This window comes from Ascaphus truei, chromosome 9 (assembly GCF_040206685.1).
Source record: "Ascaphus truei isolate aAscTru1 chromosome 9, aAscTru1.hap1, whole genome shotgun sequence".
Classification (NCBI taxonomy): domain Eukaryota; kingdom Metazoa; phylum Chordata; class Amphibia; order Anura; family Ascaphidae; genus Ascaphus; species Ascaphus truei.
In genome coordinates, this window is record NC_134491.1 from 53,727,957 (window position 1) to 53,745,006 (window position 17,050).

A 17,050-nucleotide genomic window follows, 5' to 3' on the forward strand; every position below is an offset into this window, starting at 1 on the left:
TAGCTTTTGCCTTGGGTCTATCTCTTATGTTGAACCGAACGGAGTTAAAAATCCCATGTCTTTATTTCAGACCCTTGCTTATACATTCCCCGGTTTGCACACATGCTGGAGTTTGGAGATAAAAATCACGAAGTATCGATGACGGCTCTGAGATTGGTCCAGAGGATGAAAAGGGATTGGATGCACACAGGACGCAGACCGTCTGGGCTGTGTGGAGCTGGTATATAGAATATCTTTTTTTTAAATATTTAACAGAACGGTTGCAAAGCAAATCCACATGCCTCACACTGGCTCTTTAAACCAACCATGTGTTTGTGCAGTGTACTGCCTTTCCATATAGAGGTTCTTGGTATAAACATGGTATTTGTTCTTAATTATTGAAGAGGCAGCAGAGTAAATGTCAGAAAACCAAGCAGGCGAAGGACAGCTTGGTGTCTTAAAGAATAGGGCAAGTTCTGTTGGACATGTTGTATCTTCCCATGTTTGAAGTCTTTGGATAGAACCTCTAAAACATCCCTAGATACAACAGTCCTGGGATACAGCCCCTAAGACATGTCACTGCCATTGGTTAATTTTGTTTTTAGTAGGGGCTGTCCCTGAAAACAAGTAATTTAGTATAAAGTGTACAATTGGTGTGATCAAGAATTGGAAGGCGCCATTTGTAAGAAACTGAGTTGGCTTAAAACAATAATTTTGACTTAACTATTTTAGGATGTGTACGTAGACCTGAATACATTAGCTATCCAGGACGTGTCATGCTTGTTTCCCCCCGGTCATAAAATTGCATTTTGACAGCATTTTAGTTTACATAACCAAAAAGTAACCACGAAAAGTAATTGAGCAACCACTTCTATGCAAATGGATTGTAAGTAACATGATTTATTGGCAGCATATTTCTGTCCATACTCACACAATCTCATATTTTTATGCTGATGTTTCATGTTCGCGTAATTTAACTTTTTAGTAAGGAAGGCATATTAATGTTTAAATCTTACTTGGGGAGAAAGTGACCTTTCCAATATGACCTATTCCATACGGATTATGGCTGTGCAAAGGCTATGTGACGGTAACATTTCAGTACAAAATATCGTGGTCATAAACGGCATTTGCAAATGAATTTATCGTTTTCAGGCAACATAATTGCTGTACTAATATGAAATGCATCACTGCATACTATGCGTCTCCTCTAAATGTGTTTTTGCTCCATAAGCCAATGGCAAAGGCTGACAACATTAAGCATCGAAATGATTATAAATTGCATATTATTCATGATACATGTATCACATTTCCTCTGATTGCAAACACTAACATTATTAGTCTGCAACATCGCTGAAATTAACAGAATTCCTATTTATTATCGCGGCAACCTTTTACATTCAGCAGCCTTCTTCTTTCAGTGAGGGCTTGGGCTGCCCCTCTAATGGAAGTGACGGGAAAGGTGGTAAACAGTTGTCAGCTTTTTAGGTGCATCAGCAATATGTTACAAGTACTGCACCCTTACGCTAACTTCTCGAATATAGATGACACCCAAAGCAATTTTTCCCCCTACATTTTTGCTTTAACATATTTTAGTGGTGTTCTTGCTGCATAAAGGGCCATATTTGGTAAGTGGCACTACTCTACAATACTCTTCCTGGTGCTAGAAGATACCTGGCCAATTCAAATGAGTAGGCCAGAAAGTGTCTTCAAGGGCCAGAAGGGTTCTTCTAGCATAGCACTACTTACGAACTATGGCCCATAATTCCTAACATTCTGCAAACACCAACGAGGTGCCATTTACTTTCCCCCACACATCCTAGTCTCATAGGCACATCAATTGTCAGTTGACAACATGATGTTAAAATAAACTATTTGTTACTGGAGGCCTTTGATTTGGGGTGAAGGCCCAAGGAAAGCTGCTTGCGCATCATGGTTACATTAATAGGAAGTTGACATTAAAAGCCACACACATATGTGTCCGGTGAGTTCTAAAATGTCACTTTTCTGCTCTGAGGAGGTTGCATAGAAACTGCATGCTGCATAAACTCACTAACTTGGGCCCAGCCTCGTTAAATCGGGGCAAATAACGTGATGCCCTCTGAAACAGGAACGGCCGCCATATTCACAAAGGTAATTATCAGATGCAGAAATAACGGCGGTAATTTAGCTCATTGGCATAGGGTGGTGGCATCTCGTTATTTCAGGGTGACCTAAATAACGGATCATTATTTCCCAACATTAACCTCGGCAGAGCTTGGTGATATGGGATGAATATCGTTTAGGCGGATGTGCATATCATTGAGAGCGGCCATTAGGAATAACACCATGCTTTTTATAACGGAACAAAGCCTGGTAATCTGCCTGAATGTGCTTTAGTGAGTACTGCGTGGCGATTAACCGGCATACGTTTAGGTCAAGGTCATGTTATAAAGGACCCTAGTACATTTGGGCCTAAGTGAAGTTGGGCTTAACATGACATTTACGGTGCATAAAGGAAGCCGACAAGCATTAGTTTTCCGTGGCACATTTCTAGCCTCTTGACCTCTGAGGAGAGAGCCCTAGCTTTGTGTGACCTTGGACACATCACCTTACTGTATTTCCCTCTGCTTCAAATACCACCCACCAGATGTAGGGTTTCATTGTACTGCTGTTTTCCTGCCGCTTATAGCGCAGCATACACCTTCCGCGTTCAAGAAGACAGCTGTTTTTGGGGCCCACTTTTTAGTTCTATTTTTCAATGACGCCCTATAGAGCAAACAACCTCAAAACACAAATGAGGTAGGAAGTGTATGATTTTATGACCGTTTCTCACTGCTGCAGGCTTCACTTCGTTGAAGCAAATGAAAGATTTTTCAGTAATTACCACAGCTCACAAGCTAATAACAGACTTTTAAAAATCCAAACTGAGACGGCTGCTTAGACATCTTCCTGCTGCCTAGAATATAAAGCAGCTCCAGCAAACTCCTAGATGTCATAGGAGTGACATTCCTTTGACTGACTCTGAACATCTGATGTTATTTACTCACCTATTTGCTGACAATGGCATTCCTTGTTTTGTTTCTAAGCTCTTCTCGTTGCATCCAGAATGCATGATTTCCGACGCACTATTAAGGAGGTTATTAGAGTTGTGAAAGTTTGCGAATCCACCTTGAGGAAGAGGTGAGTAACGTGGATATAAACGCAATCAAAGCACATATAAATATTCAGCACTTCTGTTTTTATTGTGTTTGAACAGTTTAATTTCTCTATAGAAGCCCATATAATACACCTTTCTGAGGAAGCCGTCACTTGTTATCAATCAGATAACCTCCTACGTGTTACAGCATGAAAAAGATTTATTAATGTTCTCTTTATCAGCCAGGTAACGGAGCCACGGCCATTTTAAATGCCCCCATGGGCATTTAATTGATGCTTATTGAGGCATAAACTCTGTTAAATGGGAACCGTTTCTTTTGATTCTTTGGAAGGCAATACATGTAAACCGGGGTATTTGAATATTCGGTCAAATTAACTGTTTGCTACAAATCCAGACGATTGATTTCCTTTTAGTCAGAGGTAGACAACCCCAGTCCTCAATGGCTACCAACAGGCCAGGTTTTCAGGCAATCACTGCTACAGCACAGGTGGCTCAATGATTCAGCCACCTGTGCTGAAGCAGAGGTATCCTGAAATCTTGACCTGTTGGTAGCCCTTGAGGACTGGAGTTGGCTACCCCTGCTTTAAGTTATCATAGAGCCAGTGACACGAGTATTGTGCCATCATTGGCAAGGATCTGGAGTACTTATTGATTTTGTTAATCAGTGAGAAAAAAATATCTGCTGGAGAGTTGAACCTCAATAAATTGCACACGTTGTAGGGCATGTAAATGTTGGTAATGACTTGCTGTTCTAAATGTTTTTTTGGTTGGGGTTAAATTATTTCATATATCTTGGATCATTTTTGCTACACATATCAAAGTCAAACTGTCATTTACAAGTGTGTACTTTATTTGTGTACTTTAGACCTTGTGTACATTGTTCAATCCATTTACAATGTGTATTAAAATGTAATATTTTAAACCATATTAATAAAAAGAAGCAAAATAAACAGAAAATGTGTTCATAAAATTGGATGCCCCATGTCCACCTTTTTAAACATACGCTGTGTAGCAATGTAAAACAAGCCTTTCATTTGTATTTTACCACAGGTAAAAGTATTTGTCACTGGTTCATAGGTTCTTCTGTCTGGGTTACAATATTAAGTGTTGTCACCCTACCCCCATTTCATGGTGAGACTGCAGTCTCATCCTCATCCCCAATAATCATTCTCATCCTCAATAATCACCATCATCAATCATCATCATTTATTTTGTACATAAATACAGGCCTCCACTTTAAGGGGCATCACAATACTTAACAGTCAGTTTGAGAACAACTACAATTAAATACAATTATTTTGTTACACAAGAGACAGACAGGAAAAGCCAGAGTTATAATAATACATTTCTGCATTAAATGAATAAAGGTTATACATTCAGTTTGCAAACATTTCATGGACAGTCAGAGTTATGATTATGTGCAAAAGTAACAGTTACAGACAGGATTAACATTGTGTAAGAAGAGGTAGGATAGGCATGCAATGTGTTAGAAGAGGTAGGATAGGCCTGTAATGTGTTAGAAGAGGTAGGATAGGCCTGTAATGTGTTAGAAGAGGTAGCATAGGCCTGCAATGTGTTAGAAGAGGTAGGATAGGCCTGCAATGTGTTAGAAGAGGTAGGATAGGCCTGCAATGTGTTAGAAGAGGTAGGATAGGCCTGCAATGTGTTAGAAGAGGCCCTGCCTCAAGGAGCTTACAATCTATAGGCAGGGTAAGCAGAAACATTGGGTACAGGGGATGAGAGAGTTGGTGAGTTTCAGATTTGCAATAGAGCAGCTGCAACATTACCAAACATCAGCAAACGGTGACACCCTTTGGCTGCCCTTCGGCTAATGTCTTTGGGGCGACTCAGGTGGTGTGTCCCAGAGATTCTTTGGTAGAATAAAACAGCAGCAAAGCACAGACCTGGACCTCATGGCAGACAGGCGAAGGGACTGATGCGCTCCATGTGGTCTGTGTCTTTTTTCCTCATGCGGTTAACCCCTTAAACGCTTGCTTAGTGGACTGGGGCTGTGAAGGTATATTGGGGAGTCTCTTAGGGAGACGCCTTTGGGGAGACTCGGGTGTTATGTCTCAGAGGTTGTTTGGCTACAGTTCTGCAAGTCCCTTTCTGAAATGATACTGGTCTTTTGTGAACCAGAACTGGACAATAATCTAATAACATTAAGGCTGAAGGAGTGGCTCAAGGAGTAAAGTCACTGACTGATAATAATGCACGGGTTTAAGGTTGTTTCAAATTCCAGTGTCTGCTCCTTGTGACTTTGGCAAGTCACTTTCTCCCTGTGCTTCTGACACCAAAATAAACCCATAGAGTGTAAGCTCTATGGGGCAGGAACGCGTGCCTGCAAAAATTCTATGTTCCCGCGCTGCGTACACTGTCACAGCTGTACAAGAAAAAAAAATGTACGTGTGTATATGTGTATATATAATATATATAATGGAGTATATGGCAATCTAGGCATTTGGCCCTTTCACGTATCCTCTTTAGAGCAAGTATTAGCAGCAAGCTGAGACTATTGTCCGGTATCTAGCTAGTTTGTTTAAAGATATGTGCACTTTTTGTTCATTGGATACATTTGGTGTCTCTCACTAATGATCCACGTGATGCTCTGCATGCAAAGGGATGTTGAATCCTTACTATTTGTCACTGTTTCATGTAATCAGAGTGGTATTGTGCATTATCCATCCAAATGATAAATATAAGGTTGTTTATTGCCACTGGGAACACCGTGATAGAAGGCTCCATCCAAATGCATAGAATTTAACTATGAGGATCCAAAGAATTTGAACATAATAATAAAAGCAGTGTCTTGATAGTTGCTTCAGTCGGATGTCGTCCCAGCAGGGGCCAGTAGGAAAACTCTGCAGCTTTCACGTAGGCACCCATGCTGTGCAGAATATTAAAAAGCACATTTCAAAGCCTTTGAATCCTTCTAAAATAAAAGATTAAAACAGAAAAAAAAACTACTTAGAGCCTTGCATCAGCCGGCTCCCTGCAGAGGTGCCCTCACTTAGAGGTGAGCATAGAGTGATGCCTGACATGGGCTGCTGCTTAAATGCACTTGTGGTGTCACCTGATCTCAGGGGGGATTTCTAAGTGCTCTTGTATCCTGCATAGCTTTTTGCTTGTGGTTTTAATGCCGTGCTTTCTGCTCAAGCATATAACGGTTAGTGCAAATAGTATGAAGATGAACCATTTCCCCTATAGGGTTGCAAGTAGATCTCATCTGTTTGCGAGGGGCATTGTTACTATGTGGGGGGTTTCTGCATTTGGTTGAGATATTTACGAGTCATAAAAGTGCACATATAAGATGACTAAAAATATAACTGTATTTACCATAAATCTGTGCAGCTTGATTGTGAATTTAAAAAGGATCTTGTATTATTTTCATCTAGAACAGGGGTGGCCAACACCCGTCCTTAAGGGCAACCAGTAGGTCAGGTTTAAGGACATACCTGCTTCAGCACAGGTGGCTCAGTCAACGACTAAGACACTGATTGAGCCACCTATGCTGAAGCAGGGATATCCTTGAAACCTGACCTGTTTTTGACCCTTAAGGACTGGAGTTGGCCACCCGGCATTTGGGAAAAGAAGAACACTTTTTGGTGTTGCCATGTTTTCTTTGAATGGGTATTTAATATAAGTTTATTGTGAGAAAGGTATTCAGTAAAATGTCCACATCTTATTGTTGTCGTCTAATTCATCTTCTGTGCCCTGTGCTGCAAGGCGAGTGGATAAAGGAGGACTCATTGGGGTGAAAGACTCGGTGCAGTTAAAAGCAAAGTGCATCAAGTTGAGTTGCAATGGTGCAGCCCAGAGCAACTTTATGCGGCAGACATGCAATGAACTTTAATTTAAGGGTATATACATATACTTATAGTATAAAGGCCTATTGTAGAGATTTTGTAGCCTAGATTGGCTGTTAAATAAGTCATAATTTGTTGTAAACAAAGATGGGTCGGTAGCCGTGTTGGTCCTCTCTTCCATGTAGTAACAAAGGAGGGGAGAGGGAGTAGTTGGTATGATACCTTTTATGGGACCAACAAGTAGTTGAGATGTTACAAGCTTTAGGCCTCGGTCCCGCTGCGCTCGTTGGCGCGGGCGGCCACACGCGAGTTCCCCACCAGCAGGGGAATCCTCGCGAGCCGGTCCCGGTCCCCCCTGGTGGCACAGCGCACTACACGCTGTGGCGCGTCAGCCGCTAGGGGACACAAGAAAATGGTGATGTCTAGCGTTGACGCGTCACGTGGTGTGGCTGTGAGCCAATGGGGAGGGGAGGCATCTGGAGGAGGAGAGGCTTCGGGGTGCGGGGAGGAGTGTGGAGTGAAAGCGTGAGTGCCTGTCTGTGTGTGTGTCTGAGTGCGTGCGTGCCTGTCTGTGTGTGTACAGTATGTGTGTGCCTGAGTGCGTGAGTGCCTGCCTCTGTCTGTGTGTGTGTGTATGAGTGAGTGAGTGCCTGCCTGTGTGTGCGCGCGTGCGTGAGTGCCTGCCTGCCTGTGTGTGTGTGTGTGTGTGTATGTATGAGTGCCTGCGTGTGTGTGTGTGTGTTTTACTTGCCATCAGCAGCTACCTCCTGCAGCCCGTGGAGGGAGGGAGGGGGGGGGAGAGTAGCGGGTCCCTCCGCTCAAGCCACGCCCCCCCTGTCAATCCTTCCACTCCCGCCCACCTCCCGCTCCCTACAGACCGCATATCGCGGTCTGTGTAGTGTCAGCGCACCGCCTGTCTGCAGTGCGGGCGTGCTGACTCTGGGAGCGGGGCCTTAGCCTTACCTCGCAGGGTCCTTCATTGTGTTACCCGTACCCTGAGAGATTTGAAAGCTTGTAACATACCAAATACTTGTTGGTCCAATGAAAGGTATCATACTCCATACTCCCTCTCCCTCCTTTGTCACTACAATTTAGGTAAAGGAAGAGTTAACGGTAGCTGAAGTAAAAAGCACAGATGTTCAATTAGGAGGATGTAGAGAAACAGTGTTGCTCCTTAACACCTGAAAGCGTCAGAAAAGACCTTCACAGTGCGCCTAATTTTATCCTGCAATTTCTGTCTTGTCTCTGATTCAGTAGTCAATACTGTGATTTCTGTATGCAAAAGGGGTGCTTTTCGTTAGTCTGTCTCTGTGACTGAGGCAGTGTTAATAAAGCATTTAAAAAAAACTTTCCATTAACATTTCATATAGTGGAATATTTTGGAATGTCTAGAAAGTGATATTTTAACATAACGCCTTTTTTCTCTCACTGCTTTTCATCTCTCGGCACAATGCTGTAGAATGCATGTTCAGGTACAGACTGAGCTATTGCTGATTTGATTTGGCATTTCCATGCCCCGAATCCTAATAGAATCATAACTGAGGTTTGAGATGTGAAGGAAGGCTTGGGGAATTGGAGACTTTCTGAAACGGTTATTCCTACAATTCTGTGAATCATCTCTTCTAGTTGCTTTTGTTGCATGGATGTGTTGGGAACACACACGGTTCACCTCCGTAAATGAATGAAAGGTGCAATGTAGATGTTATTATTGGGTATGGCTACCTCTGGTTTTTATGTTGTATCTCTTCCCTGCTTGGTGTGTTGCAATTCTGTGCAGGGATCTTTGGAAATGTTTGAGTGACGGAGCTGCATGCATTTTTGTAGGCTAACAGAATTCGAAGATACGCCCACAAGTCAACTAACCATTGATGAGTTTATGAAGATAGATTTGGAGCAAGAATGTGATCCCCCTTCCTTCACAGCTGGTAAAAGAAAGATCAGAATAAAACAGGTAGAATATATATACAGTGCCTTCTTTTCTACTGTTTTTCTATCCATTGTTCTTTCTCTTGCTTATGGGACGATGGAGAGCAGGAAAGGAGAGTGAATAATATTAGGGGACAACTGGGGGCGCAAAGCAAGAAAGAATAATCAATAGAAAGAGTAACTCATGTTGCCAACGGATGTAACTTGCAAATAGAACGGCCTTCCAGCTTCTCCCTTCGGCATCATTCACTCTCCTTTTTTTCTTGTTGATCACCAATTCTTCCTTAGGATTCCATGGCACAGCACTGCTAATCCTTGGCATTCTTGCCACAAGTCGGGGGGCCGCCATTGTTAACGACCAGTCCTTTTCCTGTACAGTTACTGTATTAGAATGTTGCATACAAACCTGTTAGATCATTGTGGTTGGCATCTCAATTTGAAAATACATCAATATTGACTTTTCAAATACCTATTCAAGGGCAATGGCTAATGACTACGATTAGTAAATATTAAAAACATGTGCCTAATATAGGCAACCAAACCATGCATCTTTAAAATTAGGATACTTTGCAATACACGAGTAATATTTTAAAGGGCTCTGTATTTTATTCTCTCTTCAGCTTGAACACGAGCTGGCAAAAAAGCTTGATGATGTGGAAGGTAATGACTTTGTTAATCTTGGCTCTAATTTGGGTTGCTGTATCAGGGACTCTTTCATTTTTGGTTTATTTTTAAATAACAGGTGAAATATCAAGCTATCAGGATGAAATAGAGAACGAGCTGGAGATTAGGAGACCGAAGGCCAAAGGAACGTATGCCTCTTTCTCTAGAGATGGTAAATTTGATTGTTTTTTTTTATCATGTTCCTACGGAGATTAGAATATTCCTTCTATATTGTAAAATAATGTATGTGTCTGTTGGGATACTAGCTTTCATGCACATGAAAAATCATTCACAAATTGTTAGTCTCAAATAAACATTTCAGATCTTGAATAACAAATGCATTGTACAGAAAAGTGTATGAATTGATATTTTTATTTATGCAATGCTAGCAATAGTCGTAGCCCTTCACAAAACACACAGAACCACAGGAAACATAATGAAATAAGTGCATCAAACCTAGAAAAAACAATGTTCCTCATAGGAACAAGTTGACCCGCTGATCATCTGTTAACAGACCTTGGAATTTGCCTAACATGGAACCAGTGTAATATCGCAGGGAAATAACACAATGAAGTGATTTCCTGATGTAATGAATTCGATCTGGCACTCATTTTAGGATTCGTAGATTACCAAGATTACGTAGATTATTCTGTCCATACCTTGCTGGTGTTAAAGGAATTTTAAAAATACTGTGGTGAATAAGCATACATTGATATTATAAAGAACATTTATGAGTGCCACATCAACCATTACATGAAAATACAACATGATGAGGATCAGCAATGGCGTGCGACAGGAGGACAAGACGTCACCAAAACTTTTCGCAGCAACACTTGAAACATTGTTCAAAACAATGTAGATAACATAGTTAGTTATTTTTGCCACAAGTCAAGAAGACTTCCAGCAAGAAATCGGAGAGCTAGCCGTAAGCAGATAAGAATGTGGTCCTGCTACATATGACTCTCCATAAGACCAAAGTGATGTTCAATAAATGTGTCCACTCTACAAAGATCTAACTAGGTGGAGTAGAACTAGAAGTGGAAAATTGTCTACCTTGGCCAGCAAGTATCAATAGATAGGAACCTCTATTGTGCTCATGTATGGATGTGAGACCTGGACCCTAAATGCAAAAAACAATTCAGAAACTTCAGCCAACTGAAAAGTTGAGATGTATACTGGGTTTTACCCGAAGAGACAGAAAAAAGAAGGAATAGTTGACCTCCTCACAAGGGGGAAGAAATGACAATGGGCCGGACATATCGCGGGAAGCAATTAACATCGCACTCTGCTGGATTCAAAGGGAAATCAGAAGACTGAGGCACTTCAGGTCTTGGGAAAAAAAATAGCAAAAGTTTAATACACCGGCGAACTTGTTAGGCTCTCTGGAGCCTCACTCTTGACACAGGCTCCAGAGAGAGCTGAAATGTTGACCGTTGTATTAAACTTTTGCTATTTTTTCATAAGACCTGGAGAGAGAGTGAGTGTGTGTGTGTGTGTGTGTGTGTGTGTGTGTGTGTGTGTGTGTGTGTGTGTATATACATATATACATATATACACACACACACAATTATAGTGGCACTCAACAGATACTGGTATATTGACTGGATGCACTCCAGGTCTTATGAAAAAATAGCAAAAGTTTAATACAACGGTCAACATTTCAGCTCTCTGCAGTGCTAAAGAAAAAGAATTTATATATATATATATATATATATATATATATATATATATATATATATATATATATATATATGTATATATATATGTATATATATATATGTATATATATATATATATATATATATATATATAATTTTTTTCTTTAGCACTGCAGTTGGTTAGGGTTTAATACACAACTCAAGTGATAATCTGAGACGTCGAGTGTAATTTCCTAAAGAAAGTTTCATTTATAATCTGTGATTGTTGTTAATAGTGCGATGCCCAATTTGCAAGTTTAAGGGATACATTAGGTTAACTGTGTGTGTGTATAATTTGTCCAACAAAAAACATAAAATAAGGGATTAAGTGAACTGCATTAAATGGTGGTACTTCTTGCAGATTCAGAGGACAATACTTCTAGCATATTTGGAGAAGAAGCAGAGGACGAGGAGCTGGAAGCCGCAGCTAACCACCTAAACAAGGACTTTTACAATGAACTTACTGACAAGCACACATTGAATGGTAATGAAGAGACTGTAAAACGACTCCCTATAGAATGTCTGCTTGGTCCTCTTCCCACTGCTGCGAGCTTGGGCATCACTGAGTCCATTAAGGAATGTATATCCACCAAGGAGCAAGAGAAACGTGAGTACCAAAGCACGCGGTTATATGTACGGGTAAGTTTATAGTCCTTGCTACAGCGACAGCGAAGCTACCAGTGACGTCGCTGTAGCAAATGTTGCACTCTGGTGTGCGATGTAGCTGGCTGCATGGGGCGGTGACGTCAGGTAGGGGGAAGGCAGAGGAGCGGTGTCAGCAAGGAGTTAGGAAAGGGGAAAGGCAGAAATGGAGTTCCAGCTCCAAAACCACTGATTAGCAATGGGAGTGGAAGCAAACCAACAAGTAGTGTCGAAACACATTTAAAGGCAGCAATACTATCTCTAAAGATTTGATATTAAGATCGATATATTTGCTCTGTGATTGGGTAGTGACTTCTGTAGCTGCAAATATCAAAATCTTTCAGCGACAGAGATTTTGGTAGCTTTGTCACCGTCTCTCCAACTATATGCAATCGCTACGAACTACATTGGGTTGTTTTGCGGCTACGAACTACATTGGGTTTTTGCAAGCCGTCGCTGTAGCTAGGACTATAAACTCAGCCTTTGTCTTGCTAGCCCAGCTTATAGAGCATTGTAGCATGATCCTAAAGCATTACTTTCATTTTTGGGAGCCCAGCTCAGGGTGGAAATGGGAAATATTTGATTTTCTGTTATGGCTGAAGTACACAAAACTTTCCAAACGGATTGTAAATGTATATGCTGCCTTAAAGTAGCAACCCAGGGGGCATTGCTTTTTTTGTTTTTGTTTTTAGGGTTGAACCCCCATTTATTTAATCTCCGGGGTCCCCCTACTTTCAGAAATACTTGCCGCCAAAGGGGTGCCAGAAACTACGTGCCTAACATAAAGGGGGCGTTTAAATGTCCTGCAAGCCACTAGGAAGCCGTGACGTGATCCGTGAGACCTGGGCATTTAAACTCCACAGAGATGCTGGCACCCCCTACGGAGGTAAGTATTTCTGTAAGCAGGGGATCACCGGAGCTGAAATGAATGGGGTTCAGCTTTGGAGAGACCCCCTGCCTCAATCTTTTAACATAAATGTAAAAAAACAAGAAATGCCAGCTGGATTGCTGCTTTAATGGACCAAAAGGACCGTTCTTTAGAAACAGTAATTCTAATTAAAAAATTGTAATGTTCAAAGTATTCCCTTATTTCCTTTTGCATTTTTTTGTATCCACCACCCGTATGGATTGACTTTAGAAGGTGATTAGAATTATATCATGATTTATAATTATTTTTGGTTGTCTTTCACTTCGTGGACTTACCTCTACTTCTACTTGAAAAGAATGTCCTATTAGTGATTCAAAGAGAGCGGTAATCCTGCTTCAGAAGTGCAATAATATTCTGTAATGATATAATCGATCAGGGGTGTGCAAACTGGGGGGCGGGCGCAGAATTATTATTTTTTTTGGGGGGGGGGGTTGCGGGCGGTGGCAGAGGCCCCGCACTCTTCCCCGAGGCATTTAAATTAAATGACGGGGGACAGCGTTGAGGCCTCTGCAACCTCTACTTACCGGGATTAAGCCGGCTTCTTGTCACGTCGCCTTGACAAAGCGGCGTCAAATGACGACCGGGTCACTCGAGGGGTGGGCGCGAACGCAGTGACCAGACACGGGGAGGGGGGAGGGCGCAGCCAAAAAGCTTTGCACACCCCAGTAACAGATGAGGGGGTGCTAGCTACTGTCTATGGATATAACATGGCTAAAGAGAGCAAATAGATCATTTGTGCCACACACTTCAAGAGTACTTGTTATTAGTGACAATTCAGTGTTCCGCTCGATTTCCTTTTACAGTTCCAAAGTGACAGACAAGCGGAATGTTTTAAATACTTTTTTTGAGTGTTCATAGTGAAAATGTAGGTGAAAGCGACCTCTATGCACTATTTAACCTGTGCTGCTGCCATTGGTTCTCTTGTTTTGCACGGCTTACGCAGCTACTGATTTAATGCTTTGAGCACATAAAGGTGAAATACTTTGAGCCCATAGATGACTGTAGAAATAGTACAGAACAGGACATTTGGTCGTGTCCGTTTCGACCAAATGAACGCTGGCGGACCCTGCGCCGCAGCCAATCCGCCACTGGAAACCCCGCCTCCGGCCGCTTCTACAATTCGCTAAGTTTTATTGTCCTTATGCTTGATGGGTTTTATAGGTTACGGTTGGGGGTTAACTTTAGGGGCTTGGGTAGAGGCTTACGATAAGGGATTTTTTTAGGGTAGGGGGTAGCATTAGTATTAGTCCTTAACAGGGGGTTTTAAGGTAAGGTTAGGCTGTGATTATACCTAAAAATGCGCAGCTTATTAACAACATACAAAAGAACAATGAATGTACACATACCTGTAGCGCCGTGCGCGCTGCTTGGACCTGCAGAGCGGCAGACTCCTGAAGAGATTTTCTAATTGGATTGTGGCAGGCAACGGCGGCGTCACGTGAGCGGTTCAGCCAATGAGGGCGAACCGCTCACGGCCACGCCTCCTCTCCTGTTTCCTCTCACTGCTGATGCTCCTTGATTAAGATGCTGCTCGGCGGCAGCGTGAGGGTGACGTCACCGGATCGCTCTGCCGCTCAGTGGCATCTGGTATAACGGTAGCCTTAAGGATTTACTTTAGCGGCGAAGCGTCCGGTGGCGACAGGTCACAGCAGCGAGACGAGCTGCAGCCAACTGTCGGCGGTTATTTGGTCGCATGTCCTAGACCGGAAATCATATTCATATTTAGCTTCTTTGAGCCAGCCGCTATGTTTCCTGCAAACAATTCAGGTTTTTGAAGGCTGTGACAGAGTACATTTTCTTATAACTGGTTCCTATCATGACATACGCCGAACGAATTCTTAAGGTTCTTGTCACTGTTAAAGGTCTCAAATTTGGTGCATTAGCCACAGTGCCCTGTGTGCTTATTTTCAACTCCTTTGAAGCTGTTGCCGTACTTGTAGAGGGATTGAAAGAGATTCCACAGGCAAATCTAAATCCCCAAAATGTTAAATCGAAGTTATATATTGGAAGCCGGAGATAAGAGAAAACTGCCTGAACTCAAAGCGATCACAAATGTCCCTTACTGAATTTTGGTTTATATATTCATTTCTTTTAGAAAACGTGCGACACACTTTATCATTGGGTTGACGTGCCCGCCCATATTTAATAAGCGGTGTTAAGCCGGAACATGCTTTATGGCCCATTCAATTGAAGCAGCCTTACCACTTAAAGGGGCAATCTCTCCTAGGACCAGAGTGAACTAATGCCAGAGACCAGTATAAGGGGTCCCATCTGGGTAATGGATACCTTTTTGCACCCAAATCCTGACGCCTGTAAGAATTTGTCATTTATTTTTTAAAGTGAGTTTGATTTCCTCTGACTCTTTCCCCGTGTGATGTCATTGTATGATGTCACTGGATGATCAGCAAGTGCTTATACAGCCAGAGTCCCCCCTCCAACCCCCTCCCCCCCCTTAACGTTATTGGTTTCCTGATAAGGACAGGGTGGGATTAGGGTAAAGAAAACACTTGATTGACAAACACCCCCCCACCCCCCCACCCCCCCTTTCAGAGGTCGCTAAGAGATTCAACTGGCTGTGGGATTGCACATTTAAAACAAGCCATAAAACATGTAAAAATGACTCTGGGCAATAAAAAGTAACAGCTTGTTATCAGGTGCCATCAAGAATATTGTGACTTCAATATAGATCTATAGTATGCTGTTTTAAAGCTGCACATACCCTACTTGAGGACTTTGATGTCCCTGAGTGAGAAACACATGGCCTATAAATTACTGCCCTTGGAGCACTTGTACTCATTGGATGTAGGTAAAGAAAGGACCAAACAACACTATTATAAAGGACATTGGCCAATGTGTGTGGATGGTATTAAGGAAGCATCCTCTATTTAGGCCAGATGAGACAGGACATGGGCAGGCTTTTTTATTGCTCATATCTAAATGCTGGTAAGTGCCATAAGAGCTGAAGTTAGGAAGGCCACGTTTACTACAAGTACGTGGGGCTCTGCATGTGGTTGCTACAGGGTGTCTTAAGAGTCCTCACAATAGCTGCAGATGTTGTGCCTGCCTTTAGGCGTTCTATTAATGGGACGGATGGCTCGCATTTAGGGGAAGCTGTATGCCTGCAGCCTGCACTGCCCACAGAGTAAAAGATATGACTCAACTTATTTCAGTCATCCAACTATTAAAATAATTTTACAGGTCTACAATGCCCTGGCGAAAGTACATCTAATGAATCCAATCTCCCATTGTGTTTGCCAGCTGCTAATGCAGTGCAGGCAGTTTTCCTTATTAGCTATGGAGCACATCTCTCAGAAACCCCCTAGCCAGCTTGCAAACCCACCAAACCCGTTAGCGTACGTGTGAATTGATTATTGAATATATATATATATATATATATAAATACAGCTCAACCCTGTTACAGCGCGATCCGCTACAATGCGGATGCGCATGGCTTCCAATTTAAAAACATCTCCAAGGGTGTTTTTTTAAATTTTTTTAAATCAATGCTTTATTGACTTACCCGACATCTGCAGCTCTCTCCTCTCCCTGCTTCATCAGGCTGCGTCTGCTTACGAGCGCACAAGAGGGCCACATGGTCTCTGACCAATGACAGCCCAACAGTGAATACATTTTATATAATACACATGCAGGATTCGAACCCATGACGTTTCATATGGTAGTACAATTCTGTAGCTGCTACACCACAGGGTTGATGTGAAGAATCTCACTCTATGCAAACACTTATTACACCAACCCTGTGGTGTAGCAGCTAGAGAATTGTACTAGCATATGAAGGGTCATGGGTTTGATTCCTGCATGGTATGGTATAATTTATAAATTATTATTTGATTTATTTTATAAATTATTATATAAAATAATAATGAATAAATTCTGCGGCCCCAGAGCACCGCGTTACGTCTCCCAGGGTGTCCCTTGTGGATTGCAGTGAGCGCCCATGCCTCAAAATAAAATCAGTCATATTCTCATTCTATACCCTCCCATTTAGGAAAATATGATAGACGTTCTTTGTAACATTTTGGAGATATGTAAAAAGCAAGGTACTGGTGTCTTATTGCGTCTTTTTAGCAATCCCAAACTGTTGGCATAAAGGGTTTTTGCTAGACCTGGAAAATATGGGTGCATCTGGTATTATGGTTAAATGTATATTGAGTAAATCTGCCCCAATCCCTTGTCTTTGATTTATATAAGAGACGCATGCTTAAAGTACTCGTTGTCGCTGTTTGACAGCATGACAGACCTTGGCAGAGCTTGG

The 17,050-nt window shown here is 42.0% G+C and overlaps 1 protein-coding gene across 1 annotated transcript in view; it reads left to right on the plus strand.

Moving 5' to 3' along the window:
- The window catches only part of BRF1 (BRF1 general transcription factor IIIB subunit), a 150,549-nt gene that overhangs the window by 73,327 nt on the left and 60,172 nt on the right, over nucleotides 1–17,050 (plus strand). The window contains exons 6-11 of the mRNA XM_075614901.1: nucleotides 71–220; nucleotides 3,045–3,138; nucleotides 8,746–8,872; nucleotides 9,468–9,507; nucleotides 9,590–9,682; nucleotides 11,569–11,814. Of these exons, the coding sequence (XP_075471016.1) occupies nucleotides 71–220; nucleotides 3,045–3,138; nucleotides 8,746–8,872; nucleotides 9,468–9,507; nucleotides 9,590–9,682; nucleotides 11,569–11,814 (750 nt within the window). The remainder of the gene's footprint in view (nucleotides 1–70; nucleotides 221–3,044; nucleotides 3,139–8,745; nucleotides 8,873–9,467; nucleotides 9,508–9,589; nucleotides 9,683–11,568; nucleotides 11,815–17,050) is intronic.